The following is an 18,733-nucleotide window of genomic DNA, read 5'->3' on the forward strand; positions in this document are numbered from 1 at the left end:
AGTAGCTAGGATTACAGGGGTGAGTCACCAGTGCTGGGCTGAACTTAAAAGTCTTATCAAGAAAAGCAAACAAATAAACAATAAGAGCAGACATGTTTTGTGCCTCTCATCATCATTTTGGTATCACCCCCTTGCATATTACAGTTGGTTTGGGAGAAATTTTGGAAAGAACAAGTAAAAAGACTGAGTGAATAACCAAATAAACAATGAAAAAAAAATGCTTTCAAAAGGAAAGGTCAGGTAACAAAGAATAAATGGTGAGAGAATTTATAATTAGATTTGATGTGAAATATATGCTACAAATAATACTAAAGGGAATAACAAAATTGAGAGGTGAGGACAAAATGTAGGAGACTACAAAGTCTCCCAAAATACAACCCAAATTTGTTAGACCAATCAAAATTCCTACCAAATACTTAGAAACATCAAGGAAAAGAAGGTGGGGGGAGAAGACAAAACACAGCTTGAAGAATTCTGGAAGGGACTGAAGCATCTCAGGATTCTTTTTAGAGGGAACAGATCCTGGAATGCTTCCAAAACTGGGCTTGAGGGGAAAACTCAGGCTGAAATCTAAATCAACCAACCACCTGTGGCATCCAATATCAAGGTACAAAATATTTGCCTTCTATGTAAAAAAAAAAAAAAATGTCCTTTTCTCTCTCCCAAAGAACAAATGCTCTTCTTTCAGTAGAAGAATGCCTATCCCTTTTGGATAGGGCATTCAGAGGCCACAAAACCCTGTGCCTCTCAATTAGGGTGTGAAAACACCAAAGAGAAAGAGAAACAAGCAGATTAATACCAGTGGGAAAGATAACTTACCACCCTAAGGTAACATGGTCAGAGTGCAGAGGTCTCACTCAGCTTGCAGATTAAGTCTGCAACCAGATTGCCAACCTTCCTCCGGGTGGGATTCCTAAAGAGATCCAACCCTGAGCAGACACTGCTTTGACCTGGCACCTTCTACAGTTCCACCACACAATGAGAGGGCTACACAAATCTGCAGATGAGTGAGAAACCGCTACTGCAGAACCTCTGCAGTGAGGAGGGTGACTTCCGCGTGAGGAGAGGCCTTTAAGAGGTCACTTCTGAAAAGCTTCATGAACTTGTCTAAATGAAAGGTAAACTTTTTTCTCTAAGTAATTTAAATTATATGATCTGCTTGAGAAGAACTGATTCGGATAACTTACACCTTTTAGCAGGTTTTCATTCATCTGTCGTGTTAATACATTTGCTGACTATGCAAACACTTTCAATGTAGCATGATTTTCTCCTCTTGGCCCTTGTCTTGCTTTTAATTTTGTTTTACATCAATTAAATTTGTTCTATACTTCTTTGGGTTGTCAGCCAATAACCTGTTTTAAAACAAAGAAACTGGAGAAAACCATTCTTCTTGCTAAAATCCATCAAGTATTCCTGGGAGTTCTGGGGCTTTTGTGCAGCTCAGAGGAAGGGCACTGAAGAAATTCTGAAGCTGGGCAGGAAAAGACAAATTCCCTGAGGGAAAGTAAAGCACAAGCACATGAAGGGAAAGAACCAGGCAAACTCTAGGCCTGAGCTGCACTCCAGGTCACCTGGGCCCACGCATGTCCTGCTACACATGCCCCATCAGCCAACAAATCCAAGCTTTTGCTCTGGGTCACTTTAAGTGCATGCATCTGAAAAGAGGCTGTCAGGATAAACTTGTCAGGTTCTCTGCTACCATGATAGCCTCTTCTATGAAAAGGAAAGAATGAACACAGTAAAAATTCTCCACTAGTGAAGCAAACTGCTTAACCTAGAATACAGATTTATGGATTCCTTAATCTAGGATTTCCTAGAGTGTGTAAATCAATGAAAAGTAAAAGTATTTTCAACTCTAAATAATTTCTAAACTTAAAAACAACGAACTCTCCATGGTTTGTTTATCTGAAATGTATTATTATAACATTTCTCCTTCAAAGTACCATTGGTGTTACAAAAATCAACAAACACAAATCTCATCTCTGGAGAACATCGTCTAAAAACACTTTCCTCCCAATTGTGCTTCAGTGTCTACCTTGTGAAAAACAGGTAATCTAAATCATAGATACTGCCTAATGGAAAGACTTTCTGTCCTTAAAGGAAGCTAAGTCCACACCTCAGACTGCTAAGCTTCTGAAGAATATGGCCAGGTACATGGCACAAAAAAATACCATGTACCATGTACTATGGGCAGGAGGCTTCCTGCCCCTTTGCCTTACTGGTCAGTTGTTCTTGTTAACTGCTGCTGACTACCCACCATCTCCCACCCTTCCTGCCTCTCCTTCAGCATCTAAGATGGCTAGGGCAACAGCTTTCCCTGTGGCCTTCATGGGAAACAAGACAGCCTGGCATCTGCACAGGGCTCTCTCCCTGAGTGGGTCCTGGCTGCTCAGCACTACTGACCTGCTTTAATAAACAGATCACCTTTAACCCTCTTCCTCCTTCTCAGCTAGGGTGTTAAAAACACAAAAGATAAAGAGAAACAAACACAACACACTAACATTAATGGGAAGAAGAGCTAACACACCATCCTAAGGCAACATGACCAGTGCTGTGACAGGTGTGCATAAAGAGCTCTATCTAGAAGCCAGAGGAAACTGCAGCTAATTGAGCCTGGGGAAGGGGAGAGAATAATATATCCCAGCTTCAAAGGTGTCAGAGTGTCAAGGATTCAGGGACACTGAGATGAGGGGGGGGGGACCCTGTAGATAGAAATAAGACTGGCTAGAATGAGAAATGTGTCCTGGACTTGGAGGGGGTAGGAGGCTATTCCCTAAATATAAGAGTCACTATGGTTCAAGACCAAGAGGCAACTTCATCAGATTTCAGTAAGCTGACTTAGAAGGCAGTGCTGCTGTAGCAGGGAAGCTGAGATGAGGAAGTGGTAGGGCAGGGGGAGCAGGTGATGATTATAGCTCCACTCAGCCATGTGAGGAACTCAGTCTAGTGATCTGTGTATCTAAACTAGAACGATCATACTGGCCTGGAAGGATGCCCTCTTATGTTTCCTTGGAAAAAATAGTCTCTGTAAATATTTTAAAGTCTTTTTTAGTTATAGCCCTATTAAGAGCACAGAAAGAAGCTAGTTGTGTTGACAATCTATTCTGATAATCTCAGGTCATGAAGTCTCAGCGCCTGTGAAGAAAGGACCGAATGAATGCCTGTCACTCTGCCCAGGCTGGGCACAGCACAAACTGAGGGTTGCAACAATTTGCCAGCTGCTCCATCCACCCACTTCATGGACTCACAGGGCTTGAGAGAGAAGGAAGCATGGCTTTTCTGAAGCTGAAAGTGTGAGTTACAAACAACCTGACTGTGGACAAACTACTCAGTGTCCCAGAACTGGTAATAAAGTTCCTTTCCTTTAAAGGCCACTGATCTTGCCTTTTAAACAAGGCAAGTTAGACTGCCCTTTCCCAGAGGACTGATGTTCCCAAATCTTTCTTCTTATCCTATTTCCTTAAGCTTTTGTGTCCTAAAATCCCAAATTACCTAGAAGTACCTCTTTATAAATTTCCAATTTATAAATTTCTAATTTATAAAGATATGATACTTTGAAGGTCCTTTATGAAGAGATTTTTTTCTTCAATATATAAGATGCAGTAAGTTGATATCCTTACTCAATTTGTAGTCACCCTGAAAAATTTAATTTTATCATAAATTCAATTTTCTCAAAAGTTACATAAGTTTTTAATGTAACTTTTTATGATCTCTTCCAAGAACACACAGATTATACACTATATGTGGTATAATTAGTACCAACCAGCTTTTCATATTCAAAACAGCACATTATTTCTTGCCATGAGATAAATCTATTAACAAGAACATACTCATGGCATTAGCATATTATTTGTACCATGTTGGCTATGGTATACCTAAGTTCAATAATGTAATATTCACTTTTATTAGTAACTGAGAGTAGTCTGATAAAACCAGAATGCAATCCTAATATCCATATGGCAAGTCAACAGACACAAAGGAAACTTGGTACCTCTATCCATGACGTCCAGGTCTCCTGTTTATGGTACATGGATATATCTTGTCTCTCTCTGAAGTTGAAGGGATGCTGTTCAGTTTTTCAATTTCCCTGCTTGCCTCCTGGTCCACAGTTCTGTCCTCTACCACCCATCATCCTTACGGATACTTTCGGCAAAAGCAAGCAACCACTTGTGTAGCAAGGAAAGTCAGCACAATCTAGCTCTTCTCCTGTCTGCACAGGTGCACTTGATACTAATAGGCTACATCTCATGACTTGCCACCTTTTGTTTACTATCTCCCATTATGAACAAATTCAAATTTCTTCCAAGAAGTCCAAAGATCCTGTTAGACACAGATTATATTTTTGTCTCCTAGTGTCTTACCTCTTTTACATGGGTGTGAAAGGACACAGACATGTCTAACAAGATCTTTCGTTGTTCAACTCGCCGAACAAAATCTTGTATCCGATCTTCAAGCTGATGGGCAGCCTGGTAAATCTCTTCTGGATCACATTCCCCAGTTTGTGCCAGCTGTTCTGCTGCTTCTAGCAATTTATCTGCATTGGTGTATGTGTTCTACACAAAAAAACACCCAGAGAAACAGAAGATGAGTAAGAAATAAAGCAGCCAGGCTGGAAGTCATAACACACAGCATCACAGAACAAATTCATGATATTTTTGATCATTTACCTAAGTTGGACAGAAGAAATATGAGGAGCACAGATGATTTGAGGAGCTCTCTACATCTCTCTCAGCAGCCTTTTCTTACACTGTCTTAGATTATCAAACTTTGGACCTCATGGCAAAGCCCTTGCATCTGAAGCAGCCACATAGTATCTGTGTATCTGTGGGCAGCTGCTGGCTGTCTCATGACTCAGACAGGACTTCCAGATTTTTGCTAAGGTGGAGACAGGAAACTGCTACAAATGCCTGCTTCACTTCTCCATTTTATGGCAGCATGGAGAATTCCAGTTCTGCATCTTCCAGTATGATATGCTGCTTTATGTCAATTCCCAAAGAAAAGCTAAAGGTTAAGTTCCAACCACGTAAGTTGCTGTCCCTTTTTTTTCCCAAATGTTTTTACTTATCGGTAATTCTGTGCTTCTCTTTTTTCTGATTAAGGGTACACATTTTTTGAAGGAAATAACAACTGTATAGTTATAAAGTGGCCACAGTTTTCAAGAGCTGATGAAGTGTAAATCTCAGTGTAAAATACACTGAAGATTACTGTATTTCAGTTCTCGATAAATCTGAGGCAGCAAGTGGGGGTTTCTAACATGAGCAGATTTATTAGAGCCCTGAGATTATTACTGGAAACTGCCTGTGAGGAGCATCATTGATGAGGATGGAGTTGCTGAGCTGAGACCAGATGGAGGACTTGAGTGAGAAACAGAGCAGAAATAATACTTCCCAAGTAGGCCCAGAAAGTCAGCCTGCAGTTCCCAAGTTGAGTCTTTCAGCCTATTCCTCCAACACTTAAATGCTACAGCTGAGCATCATCAGAGAGGGTAGGAAGTGGCCCACAGTGTGGGGAGGGTATACTGGTGGAGAAGCAGAGCCTGAGTGGAATAAGGAGAGCATCCCTGCAGAGGGGCAGTAATGCCATAGAAGTGGGCAGGTGTATAGCCTATTTTCTGTTGCCAATAGCAAAATACCACAGACTGGGTATTATAAAGGAAAGAGGCTCTGGAGGACCAAGGTCTAGGTGCTACATCTGGTGATGGCTTCTTGCTGGCAAGGACCCAAAATGGCATAGAACATGGCATGCCAAGAGAAAGGGAACATGTGTGTTTGTGTTTGTAGGGTCCTTTTTATAAAAAAGCCACCAGAGTTCAATCACAGAGTTCATCCTGATAATCAAATCTAGTCTTAATCACCCCTAAACACTACACCCCTAAATACCAGTCAGATTGTCTCCACATTCTTACCACCTCTCATTGGGATTAAATCTCAACACATGAACCTCTGGAGAGGGGAAGACACCAAAACCATATCCAAACCATTGAATTCAGTCCCTAATCCCTAAGGTTCATATCCTCACAAGGCAAAATATAATTATTCAATGCCCAATTGTTCCAATGTCAGAAGACTGAAGTCGCATTTGAGACTGCAGGCAAACTCCTTGCAGTTGTGAGCACGCAAAATCAAAGAAAGGTTATCTAACTTCTAAGACACAAAGGTGGGATGACACAGGATAAACATTCCCATTCCAAAAGGGAGAGAGGAGTAAACAGTCCAAAGCAAGGCCAAAACCCCCCAGGGCAAACACTAACTTTCAAAGCTCCAAGTCTGGCACCTGGCACACACTGTGGTGAGGGATGGCAGCCAAGGGCTTGAGCAGCTCAGCCCTATTGCTTTGCTGGTCATCCCCACATCGCTGCTCCCCAGGGCTGCACAATGATGTCAGCGGCTTCCTGGGCAGAGGTAGTATGTTGCTGGTCATCCTCCCTTTCTGGGGTCCCTGCTGCAACTACTCCCACAGTTCCACCAGGCAACACCATTGGGTGCTCTCTGCAGGGCCTCTGACTCTGTGGCAAACTTGTGCTTGGATCCCAGACCTTCCTCTGAAATATCTGTGGAAATCACCTTGACCTCCTAACTCTCACATTTTGTGGGTTTGCAAATCCAGCCCCCCACAGATGCCCTGGCTGCTCCAGAAGCAGCATATGGGCCCACTTTAGTCCTATCTACAGTACCCAAGAACACTTTGCCAAAAAGTTGGACTCCCAAGGTACCACTAGACTCGGGCAGTCATTCTGTTCACCAGAGCACCTGAGGTTCCATGAGAAAACTGCACTCAGGAAGGTCTCTGGGTTCATGACGGGAGGCTTAGTCTCAAAAGTTTCTGAGATGGCCTCAAGGCCTTTTCCCAATTCCCCTGTCACTGTGAAAAAATATCTGACATAAGCAACTTAAGAGAGGAAAGATGATTTTGGGTCATGATTTCTAAGAATTCAGCCCGTGGTCACTTGGCTGTTGATTCTAGACCCATGGTGAGACACACTATCAGGACGGCAGGAGCAGGTGGCAGAAAGAAGCTTTTTACCACATACTGGGGGAATGGGAAGATATTGGAAGATGCCAGGGCAAGATCCAGCCCCCAAGGACATGCCCCCAAAAACCTACTTCCTCCAACTAGGCCCCACCTCCCAAAGCCTCCAGCATCACCAGTGCTAGCTTTGAGCACATGAGTCTATGAGAAATATACCATATTCAGATCATAACATTTGATGATTAGGATTCTGCTCATCTCCTTAGCAATACCAGTCCATTATTACTACTTTTAGCCTTCCTTCCATAAAGTCTTAGGGTGTGGACACAATGTAGCCAGCTTCTTTGCCTCAGTGTAACAAGGTTGGCCTTTTATCCAATTTCCAATAGAACCATCATTTCCATTTTGGGCTAGTTTCTCAACTCCCCATCTTCTGAAACTTCAATAAATTACATGCAGGACTTCAATTATGGCTTTCTAGGCTTTTTCTAGCCTACTCGTCCAAGTTCTTTCACCCTTTGCTTGTAACCTAATTCCAAAGATGACTCCACATTATCAGGTATTTGTTACTAGGAAGCACCATTATTCAGCAACAATTTTCTATTTTAGTCTGAGGCAGACTCACTTTGTAAAGAGGTATTTAGCTCAAGGTTTTGGAGACTCAAAGTCTAAGCTGAGGCAGCCCCACTCCTTTGGCTTTTGGTGAGGCCCTAAACAGCAGATGGCTCCACAATGCTGGGAGTGCAAATGGAAGGAAATCACATCTTCAAACAGGAAATCAAAGAAAGACTTGGGTCCTACGATTCCTTCAAAGAACATGCCCCCAACTGACCTAGGGACATCACACTACGCCACATGTCTTAAATGTAACACCACTCAACACTGTCACACTGGGCACCAAGCTCCAAACACATGAACCTTTGGGGGAGGGAGCAAATTACATCCAAACTACAGCAGCATGTGAATTGGGAGATTGGTTACATCCAGGGCATTAATAATCTAGGAGAACTGGAGACAAGTTTCTCAGTTCAGAGGAGGAAGTTATTGGTATTGGGAGTAGGTTGGAACTAGAGGTATCAGCGTGAATACATGATTTTCAGCAGACAGTTGTGAATGTGCATTTGTGGACATCACACACACATACATTTTCTCTCTTCCCTTGTCTACCAGGAGTCCCTGGAAGCAGTGATAATCTACTAACAATAAGTATGCTTACTAGCCCAGATTTTCACCTCTAAACATCATTTACCTATAAAAGGAACCAGGGTTCCTCAGAGAAACAGCTGACTGCTGGGTTACAGAAGAAAGTACTATATGAACCTGGAGCATCTTATTGTATCCCAAAGTAAGGAAATGTTCAAGGCCACCATGGACAAGTCTGGAAATAAAAACCAGCCTAAGGAGGTCCCTGCCAGTCAAATCAGAGTAAACAAGGACAGTCCTAGACTGTCACCCACCAAACACAATGAAACCACTAGTCCACACTGGGTTGAAGTGGGGTATTCACAGAATTCCAAAGTACCTCCCCTAACATGCTTATTAATTACAAAGGGGGAAAAAATAACTTCTTGCAGACACTAACCCAGGATCAAAGCGAACATCACATGTCAGAGGACAAGTTAAAACTGTGTACCACCTGATGGGATGCCATGAGCAGCATTGATCCTGTGACACTCCTGCCCACGATGTATCACCTGAGTTTAATTATGAAGAAAATCCACATGAGGACCATCTCCAAAATGGGTCCCAAAGCTTCCCAGGTGTCACACCACAAAAGCTGAAGAATACACAAAATACTCCAGGCTCAAGGTCACTAAGAGGTATGTTAATGAAATGAACAGGTGATTCTGAAGTGGATCCTTTGGCTATACAGGATATGTGCAATCTAAAGGTCAGAAGGTGACACATTACTTTTCTGGTCTGGGTACCAAGCAGCATAGTAAAATGCCCTTTCTTAGTAGGAAGTAAACACTAACATAAATGGTTGGGGGAAAGTTGTTTGTACTGTACTTCAAACTTTAAAAAAAAAAAAAACTATTAAAAGGGGTAACATACAGTGTGATAGGGGAGGGTGACTTTAGACAACGATGATGCTGAGTCACATTTACAGAGCAAGAGGCACCCCAGGTGTCATGGTTGGGGCGAAGGCATAAATGGGAGCAGCCAATGAGGGGGTATGGTGTCTACAGAGAATATGAAAGTTGATCTGGTCTCTATCACCTCCACAGCTGAACGTTCCCCCACACCAACAGTGGCCGCAGTACTATTGTGTACTCTAACCATAGCCCATTTTACAGGTAAGGGAATAAGGCCTGGAGTACAAGCCTGGAAAGCAGTAGGAGTGAGATTAGAACCCATGTCTGTTTAACTCTGAAACCTATGATCACCACTACCCAATGCATTGTTTAGCACATGGAACACCAAGATAGCAATCCCTGTTTACATACTGCTGTGAGGCAATGCTCGCTGCCATCTCTTCCTCCCTGTCAACTGAAAAGCCATGTGCAGGGGTCTTTTCCAAAGTCTCATAAGAATGTTCTAGAAATTTTAGGATTGTACTCCTAACAAAGAACACTTTAGAAATGAATTAAGAGGTATCTAAGAGTCCTCTAAAATTTCTGGCTACCCTTGAAAAATACACGTTTATACATTTTACATATTCTTGGAATCAAATAATCTAGAAAAGCATAGTCAGTTCCCAATCTGAGGACAGGTAAAGGGTTTTATAGACACTTAGTAGGAAATATTGGGAAGCTAAGTTATAATAATTCATGTACAAAGCAGAAAAACTGCCCACTTGAAAACAGCTGTCACAGCAAAGCCCTATTTAATTTGTTTTTTTTACTTTTGGTGGTACTGGGATTTGAACTCAGGAATTTGTGCTTGCTGGGCAAGTGATCTACCACTTGAGCCACACCCCTGGCCTTTTTTTGCTTTAGGTATTTTCAGAAAGGGCCTTGTGTTTTCACCTAGGGCCAGCCTCATACCATGATCCTCCAATCTACGGTATCCTGTGTAGCTGGGATGACAGGTATGTACCTACACACTCAGCTTATTGAGTGAGATGGGATCTCACTAACTATTTGCTTGGACTGACCTTGAACCACAGTTCTCCCCATGTTCTCTTCCCAAGTACTGGGATTACAAGAGCGAACCACTGCACCCAGCTCAAAGCCCTGTTTTATCAATGTTTGCTCACACTGCTCTACGGTGAAGGCACATCCACTTTGATTCTGTGCAACTCTGAGTCTGTCCATCCCTGATGACTCAGTGTGGCAACCTGTAAAAGATGATTATCACACAGGAAGCCCTCCATGCATGCTGAAACAGACCTAGTCATCACTGCATCATCAAACCACCACAGGGTCAATAACAGGACAGAAAGTCAAAGCACAGCTGCACATGGCTTATCCCTCAGGGTTGTTGCTGGGGACAGGTTTACCCTTACAGTGTCCCTTGGAGACAATTATCCCACCTTACAGATGAGTTTAGGGAGGCGTTAAACCAGGTAATACAGAGAGCTGGCCCTCAGTGAATGTGGCCTTCTTTCTCTGTACACTATGGATTAGAATAATGGCAGTAATGATGAGGACACAATTAATAATAGCAATGAAAAAATTAAGAAACTGTCAAGTGCCTAAGAAGACCTGACAACTAAATGTAGTGTGGTATCCTGTGTGGGATTCTAGAATAGCAAATGGACATTAGGAGAAAAACAAAGGAAACCCGAGTAAAGTGTGCATGCCAGTTAATACTAACATATTAGCACTGGTTCATTAACTCTAACAAACACATCATACTGAAGATATTAACAAGGGAAGCTAGGTGCAGGGTGAGGGAACTCTGTACTAGCCTCAAAATCTGAAAGTGTTCTAAAATAGGAAGCTTATTAAAAACATGTATGTATGTGTGTGAGTATGAAAGAGTTAGTGTGAGAGAGAAAGATACAGCAGCAAGCTTTCACTTAGGGAAATTCCTAACAGCTTTCTGGGAATTATCTCATCCAGGCGTTCCCCTCCTGGGAAGCACTCCTGGAATAGCACTCTAGGTGCCTGGCAAGGCCTCTGGCCACAAGAATAGGCCTCCTTATAACAGAGCTATGTCTGTCAGTTGTGTAAGTCTGCATGCCCTCTGCCTACCAGGTTCTTCTCTCTCTGATCTTCAGAGAATGCACTCTCTAGCATGATGGATTATTCATACCCTTCCTACCCCACTGTCTGACCTCCAAGCCATGGTCTGCATCTGAGACAGGCATAGTGGGGGCTCAGGGCTGAATGGAGCTAACAGTTTAATGTACTGTATGTAAAATAGAAAGCACTGCAAAGTAAAGTTTCTGAAAAGCTGAAATCTCATTTTCGTTCTGATGATCGCTACAGAAGTTATTTATCTTTCATGTTTGATAAAGAATCTTCAAGTGACAGTGCCTCACATCAGTAAAGCATTACTGAACTTCTGAAAGCATTTCCACCTCTTTGTCATCAGATAAACACACTGGAAAAAACAAAAACAAAAACAAAAACAGCATGCTATAGGAACAAGTGCATTTGAATGATGTGGGATGCTAATCAGCAATCATCCAGCCCAATTCTCATTTTACACTTGAAGAAAATGAGGTTTCACAAAAGGATCAAGGGCGTCCCTCAACACAGCAACGGGTGCTGGCGGGGCTGCATTAGCACCAGCATCCTTGACTCTCTGGCCTAGAAACAAAGCCTTCCATATCCTATTACAAGGGAAGAATGGTGATTTCCTTGTGCTCTGGGCCTCATAGAAGCTCTAAAATGTAGACACTACCCCATCCCTATTGCTACATGAGGCAACAAATGCACAGTAAGTGAAGGAACTTGCCCATGTCAGTCAGTAGAGCTGGGACTGTTCAAACAACGAAAGCATGGCCAGAATTCCTCTGATGAGGGAAAAGGAGCAGGTGTCAGGTAAGAAGCATGCAGTCCAGTGGAAAGGACTGGACTTCTCCCTTCTTCTGCGGACCATCCTATTCACTGAGGCACCGCTCTCTGGACTATTCCCTTTAAACCTACCACAAGGATTAAAAGAGATAACATAAGGGGCAGGCCAAGGTGAGGATCGGATGGGTTCCTCTTTTCTTCAGTAGTAGCTGTAATGCTGTGGCAGTCAGACCTCCCACTTCCTACGATTCTCAGCTGCCAGAGCCTATCTTTCACCAAGGATGGTCGGAAGCCGTATTCACAATCAAAAAAAGATGGTGTTCTTGGTTTTAGACCAGATAGGAAAGGTGGAAAACGAGCACTGCAAAGACAGAATATTTCTATTCCATTTGTTTTTTTAAAAAGACAACAAGCAAAGAAAGACCACATATAGAAAACAGAACTGTAACGGGGAGGAAAAAAACGAGATCAGTGTATCTATAGTGCAAACAGAAAGGGCCCAGATAATTCAAATTTCCATTTAAAAGACACATAAGTTCCCAAGGATCACTTTTCATCCAAGAAGGGAAAACAGTGTATGGGGACAAACTCATTACTGCCACCCAACACACACACATGTCACAGAGGTGAAAACTTCAGCTTTTTTAGCTCAGCACGATAAAACCACCATCAGGAGCAGCAGACCTACTAAATTCTATATGGAATCTAAAAGCAAACCACTGACTACTATTGATATGTGTCAGCATTTAACCAAAGATGCCAAATTCTTTTTGTACTCTAGGTGGGGTTCAACAAGGTAAAGTGGGTAGGGGTAAATGTATCTACAGTATCCTCTGGAGCTAGGTCCAAATGTGGCTGTATAGTGCTAAAACACTATGTTACCAAAAATTTGAATGATCTAAATGTTCTAAGCCAAAGACTTTGCACTCTGGGCACCTGTTGCACGTCAAGGATTTAAAACAAACAAACAAACAAACTGTATTCTTACAGCAACCTGGTAAAGGAATGCATCAGTATCACTTTAGAGTTAGAGAAAATGAGACTCTGATAGATTGTGTAACTTGCTGATGGTCATAGAATCAGTAACCAGTAGTCCTATTACTGAGTTTTAGAAGATTTTTAAGCTGAGAAGATTCACTGCCTTTAAATATATGCCACACTAAAGGAAGTTCTTGATAGGAAATAATTTGCCCTGATTTCTCCACTATGAAAACAACACACCTAATATGAAGAACTGAACTTATTGCAAAATGGTAGCCTACTGTGTATATAAGCAGAAACAAGGCATACTAAAAATGTGAAAGCATTCTGTATGTCACATGTCGTGGATACTGTATTCTCCTAAAGATGAATGAGCTCTCTGGAGACACCTGCTTATCTTCTGAAAAATCTAGAATGAACGTAAGGTTTCCTGCTTTCCTAAATGACACCCTCTTATCCAGGAAGACAAGATAATTATATGGCACATACAAAAGGCTGTCATCAGAAATGGCTTCCTGGAGAATAACTTTGTGACAAGTTGTCTTTGGAAGGCAATTTGAATCCCAGGGGATGAGCAGTAAGGAGCCAAGTAGTTTAAGCACTTGCAGAGCAGTACCTATGCCAGAGATTCACTAATGAGAGTCAAGACACCTTCTGTGCTCTCAAAACCAACTTAATCCTTGAACTACAGTTCTTTGGACTTTACTGACTGTTGTAATCAGAGCTTTTTAAATCTAGACAGGAACAGTGTCTTTGCTTTCACCAAGTAAACATGCTGTTCTTTTGGGGTTCCTCCTTCCCAGAACAGCAGCATTCTTCTATATAATAAATCTATATTTAGTGGGTTTTCAGTGAATTTAAGCATAGAATTTCACTACTTCCTTTTTTGGATCTGTCATGTTACCTCACGCCACAGCTCACTAACTTAAAGAAGTTCACGATAAGAAAAAATTTTATTAAATTACTAACTTAAGAGCTCTCAACTTAAATTAATTTAGAACTAATTTTACAAAGGAACCTTCAAAAACACAACCAGAAACAAACTTACAGAGTTTTTTTAGTGCTGAGGATTGAACTCAGAGCCATTAGTGCTTGCTGTACCACTTGAGTACAAGCGTGCACTACCGGGCCTAGCTTGTTTTTTGAAATACTTTTCTTTCTTGGTAGTACTGGACCTTGCGCTTTCTAGGCAGACACTCTACCACTTGAGCCATGCCCAGATCCCAGTTTGCTTTTTGAAATAAGAGTCTCACTAACTTTTTCCCACCTGGCCTCAAATCTTAATTTTCCTGTCTCCCTGCCTCCTTAGTAGAATAGATTATAGGCATGCTCCACCATGCCCAGCTACCAACCTTAAACTTCAGTATAAAAAAAGAAAATTCTTCTCTAAATCCTAAACTTTGTTTTACCTGTATATACATTTCAGAAAATAAAATTAGGCTCCTTATCAAGCACTGAAGATCTATTCTTATTTTTAAGGTGTCTCCGCATCCCATTCTGTCAAAGAACCCATAAATCTAAACTATGAATGCAGACACTTGCTATCAACACCTCTACTGTAATTTGTTTCAATAGAAAGCAGGCAAGAAGTGAGGCTGGGAAAGGTCCCTCACTTCATTCCCCCTGTGCTAGAGAGCAAGACTGAAGCCACTTTGTTCTTGGAGAAAAGCTAGAGCACTTTCAATGAATGAAGTTGTAAATATGAAGTGTAATTTTGTTTTGATATCAAGGCAAAATTGATCCGGCCCATATCTACTGCACACAGTTATAATAAAGTCACTCTCCTATAATACAGGCAGTGTTCCTAAGGACAGTCACCTAATAGTCATGATTTCTTTCACTGAAAATGCTATTAAAAAGCTCTTTTATAAATAGAGTAGAGGGGCTAGAGAAGTCCACCATATTGCTTCAGGTCCTGTGCCCACCTTGTGGCACTTATTTGTGGCTAGCCTCTCCACAGGGCAGGAGTACAAGAACACTTGATGGTGAGTTGCTAAGGCAGAGAAGACTTTAGAATTAGTCTGAGATGTTCAGAGGAGTCTTCTGTGCTTTGTCATATCTGCATGCACAGATCTGGCATGTACCAGATTCGAGAACCCCAGGGGCAGGGCCACATCTGCTCTGATCCATGCCTTCAACACAACAGGAGGTCAATGCATGTTAGTAGAATGAATGGGTGGGATACTATCACTCAAAAGCAAGAGCAGGGCACTGCATGAGCAGCCAGACCCAGCAAAGCAAATCACTAAGTGCCTGCTGTTGGCAGCTCTATCACTAGACCTAAGGCTGGGTAGTGGGTGGTCAGGAAGCACAGTAAATGCAACAGAGCAGTCTGTATCTAAAACCTATAGCAGAAGTAAATGGCTTTCCTCAAGAGAAGACAAGGAAGGAAAAGAGCTAAGAGAGGGAAATGCTGAAGATGCTGACAGAGGCCATCACTGAAGGAACCAGGTACAGGATGTGATTGGAGGAGAATACAGATAGAGGAAAAGTTAAGGTAAGAGACAGCAGGAAAACATAGGTTGAGCCACATGTTAGGGTGGAGAACCAGAGCCCACACCAAGGGGCCCAGCGAGAGGAGAGACTAGTCACATAAATAAGGTTCCCTAGCACTAGAAAGCCAGGCCCGCACTCTAACCTGGCAGGCAACATGGCCCTGCTGCCCAACAGGCCTACCTCTTGACCCTTTGCCTGCTTCTAACAACCTCTTTTTTCTTTATCACCCTGACAAATTCCATTAATTTCCATGCCTTGGCTTCAATATCAAATACTACTGCAGAAAACCCTCTGACACTGCCATGTGTTTCAGAGGTCTGGTCTGGGTCCACAGCTCCTTGCTGCTCACTGACCCCTGCTTCCCTGCCACCATGCCTGGCAGATTGTTTGAAAGCCAGAGGGAGAGTGGGTGTAGATATCTGTGACATGAGCAAAGGGTGTTTATATTTAAGATTTCTTACTCATGCCATCCCTTTGTGTGGACGGTTCTGATGATGGTCTTAGACTTAAGCATGTGAGTTTACCAGGTTGAAATTAGACACTGGCAACATTTCCTTAATGTAGAAAGGATAGAATCACAGAACTGGAGGGAGAAAGGTCAAATGGAGTGACACACACACAAGAAAAAACCCAGTAGACACTGTTTCTTCCTAGCAAGTGCTCAGGAAGGAGGGAGATGAGGTGGGGTCGGGGGCAGCCCAGTCTACCAGCATGTGTAAATACAAAACTTCAGGTAAGGACTTCGAGAGCTTTGCTGTTTGCAGTTCTGCCTCTTACATTCTTTGGTGTCTGAAGTCTTTGCTCACATGATCCAAATTTCCCACTCACCCTCAAACCAAGTAATTGCAGAAGTAGCTTATCATATAGAAAAAAACAAAGGGGCGATAACAGCACACTTTCCATATTTCTTCTCTATAAGAAGGTGGCAAAAGTATTTCTCAGGAAATGAAAGTAGGGAGACCACATAAAACACAGACAAGGGAAATGCTCCAAAGCCACATCACCTGTGTGCAGCAAGGCTGTAGACAGTCTCTTCTTCTCCTTGAGATTAATAAGGCAGAAAGGCTGGGATTGAAAGCTTTACATTGCATACAAAGCCATGTAAAGAAGGTGGTTTTTAAAGGCATTTTCACAGACTAGGACTTAGGTGTAGTTTGCTAAACTATAATTGCATTCCATATTTTAGTTGTCTAACTAGTGCATAACTGAATATTTTATTTGTCCTGTAAACTGTACTGGCTCATACAGCCATGGTTTTTGTCCTGTTTTTGTTTCACAGGTTTTGAGACTACATGGTTAGATGTATACTGATATTCTTCCATCAACAACTGAAGACCCTCTTCATTTCCAATAATGTTTTTATTTTTCGAGTCTATTCTGTCTTATAGTAATATTCCTATACCAATTTTCTTATGGTTAGTATTTTTCTGATGGATCTTTTTCTAGTACCTTTTATACTTTCAAACTCCTGGGTATTTACATTTTTAGTTGTACACACTGAATATCTTAAAAATTAGTTAGGCTCTATGATGTTTTCAACACAAGAATCTTTATCTCTTAACAATTTTAACCTGATTTCCCTTTACTGCAATTACTGATACAGTAATTACTGTATCAGTAATTACTTGGACAAATTACTACAACTTACTTTATGACTTCCACCATGAGTTTTGTTGTTGTCATTTCTTTTGCTTTTTTTGGATGTTTTTTCATGAATTTTTACATATTTGGCTTTCTGTATTTCTTTCACTTTAAACTTATTTGAAAGTGAGGCTTTCTATCTCTACCTTTAGTGGTCATTCAGAAACACTGAACATACTCACTAAAATGAACAAAACTAGGACAAACACAATGCCTCCTCAGAGCAACTTTTCTCTTTTCATGTAAGAGTTAGAGGGAGCCGGTTAGTCAGTTCTCTCTCCTTTCAATGATCTCCCAGATTCAGCCTTTGCTTAAATGAGTAATTCTTTAACCTAGAAACATGTTTACTTTTTTTTTGCTAACTGTTGATGCTAACCCTTTTTCACAAACTTCTTTTTTAGTTGATTCATTCCCAAAGAGTGTTTGTTGAATGCTTACATGTGTCAGGCTTTGTTCTAGGTGCTAGAACAATGGCTTGTAATAGACAAGTGAAACAAAGTTCTGTTGTCATGATTTTAAATTATAGTGGATACTTAACATTGTTCTTACCAAAGTAAACACTTTTGCTTTTCTGGTAAGTATTTGAGTAGTAAACTCAATTTCAGTAGATATTTTACCCTCACTATTGAATGATGATACCTGGAGGTGGGGACAGAATCCAAGGGTCAGAGTTATTTTGCCTCAGGATTCTACTTTATTGCCTTCCGGACTCTTTTTTGTCTTTCTAATAGTCCTTTGCATAGATGTCATTTTTTTTCTTCTTGTTTTCAAAAAAACTATGTGATATTCCTTAGCTATACCATAATCTGTCTAAATCTGGATTTGTCCCACTTAGACAACCTCTTTTCAAAACAGCTTTTCCTCACTTTTCCCCACTTTCTTATAATTCATGTGTGTGTGATTTTTCAGATCAGAAAGCTAAGTTTGTGAGCACTACAGCCAATGCTCAAATTCCACACATTCTGTGCACTGAGCACACTGCACTCCTGGCCCACACTTAGCAGAGCTGAAAACAGGACAAGGTAAATGTTGATTCCATCATTACAGAAATATAAGGAGAATAGTATTCTCTGAATATGAATAAAAGTATCACAAATGAGTTAACAAAGAGCACTACAATAAATATGACAAAAACATCCAAGATATATCTATTTCAAGAACATTACATTTTACAAAAGGGTTAACTGACTAAATCATGCCTAGACAATGACAGCCTTATTCTGAAATTAATTAAGAGTTGAATTCATTGAAACACCTCAAACACATCTCTAGCAAAGGCTAGCTCATCTCAGGTGTGGTTAAAACTGTAATTCAAAATCAACCGCACACGTACTTAGAAGAGAAAATAGTGAAGGCCGCTGTTTTACCTGTGCTACTTCTTCAAAATCTTCATGACGTTTCTGTAAAGCTCTGGCCCGATGAAGAGATTTCCCCACGCCTGTGTGTTTGCTCAAAAATGCTTCTCCGTGGTTCTCGATCCAATCCAGCACCTGAATGAAATACAGACACATGTGTCATAAAAACAACATTCCTGCCTTGTTCAGTGTTTATTTATCCAATACACATTTCTGTTGTCAATACTCTGTAGAACATAAGTGAATAAAAAAAAAATGGAAGAAGAGCTTGGCTCTAATTTAACTCGCTTGATAATTACATCTTACATCAGCTTCCCCACTAGGACTTTAATCAGTTCTCGTATTAAAAGTACAAACCTTACATGCAATAATGACTCACTCAAA

General features: G+C 41.3%; 1 protein-coding gene across 7 annotated transcripts in view; it reads right to left on the bottom strand.

Annotated features, from left to right (window-relative positions):
- Trio (trio Rho guanine nucleotide exchange factor) overlaps positions 1–18,733 on the bottom strand; it is a 344,029-nt gene that overhangs the window by 151,783 nt on the left and 173,513 nt on the right. For all 7 annotated transcript variants that reach the window (XM_020179766.2, XM_074077719.1, XM_074077720.1 and 4 more), the window contains exons 10-11: positions 18,362–18,484; positions 4,362–4,553 (exon numbers count right to left, since the gene is read on the bottom strand). In XM_020179766.2, coding sequence (XP_020035355.2) covers positions 4,362–4,553; positions 18,362–18,484 — 315 coding nt within the window. The remainder of the gene's footprint in view (positions 1–4,361; positions 4,554–18,361; positions 18,485–18,733) is intronic.

This window comes from Castor canadensis, chromosome 6 (genome assembly GCF_047511655.1).
Source record: "Castor canadensis chromosome 6, mCasCan1.hap1v2, whole genome shotgun sequence".
Taxonomy (NCBI): Eukaryota; Metazoa; Chordata; class Mammalia; order Rodentia; family Castoridae; genus Castor; species Castor canadensis.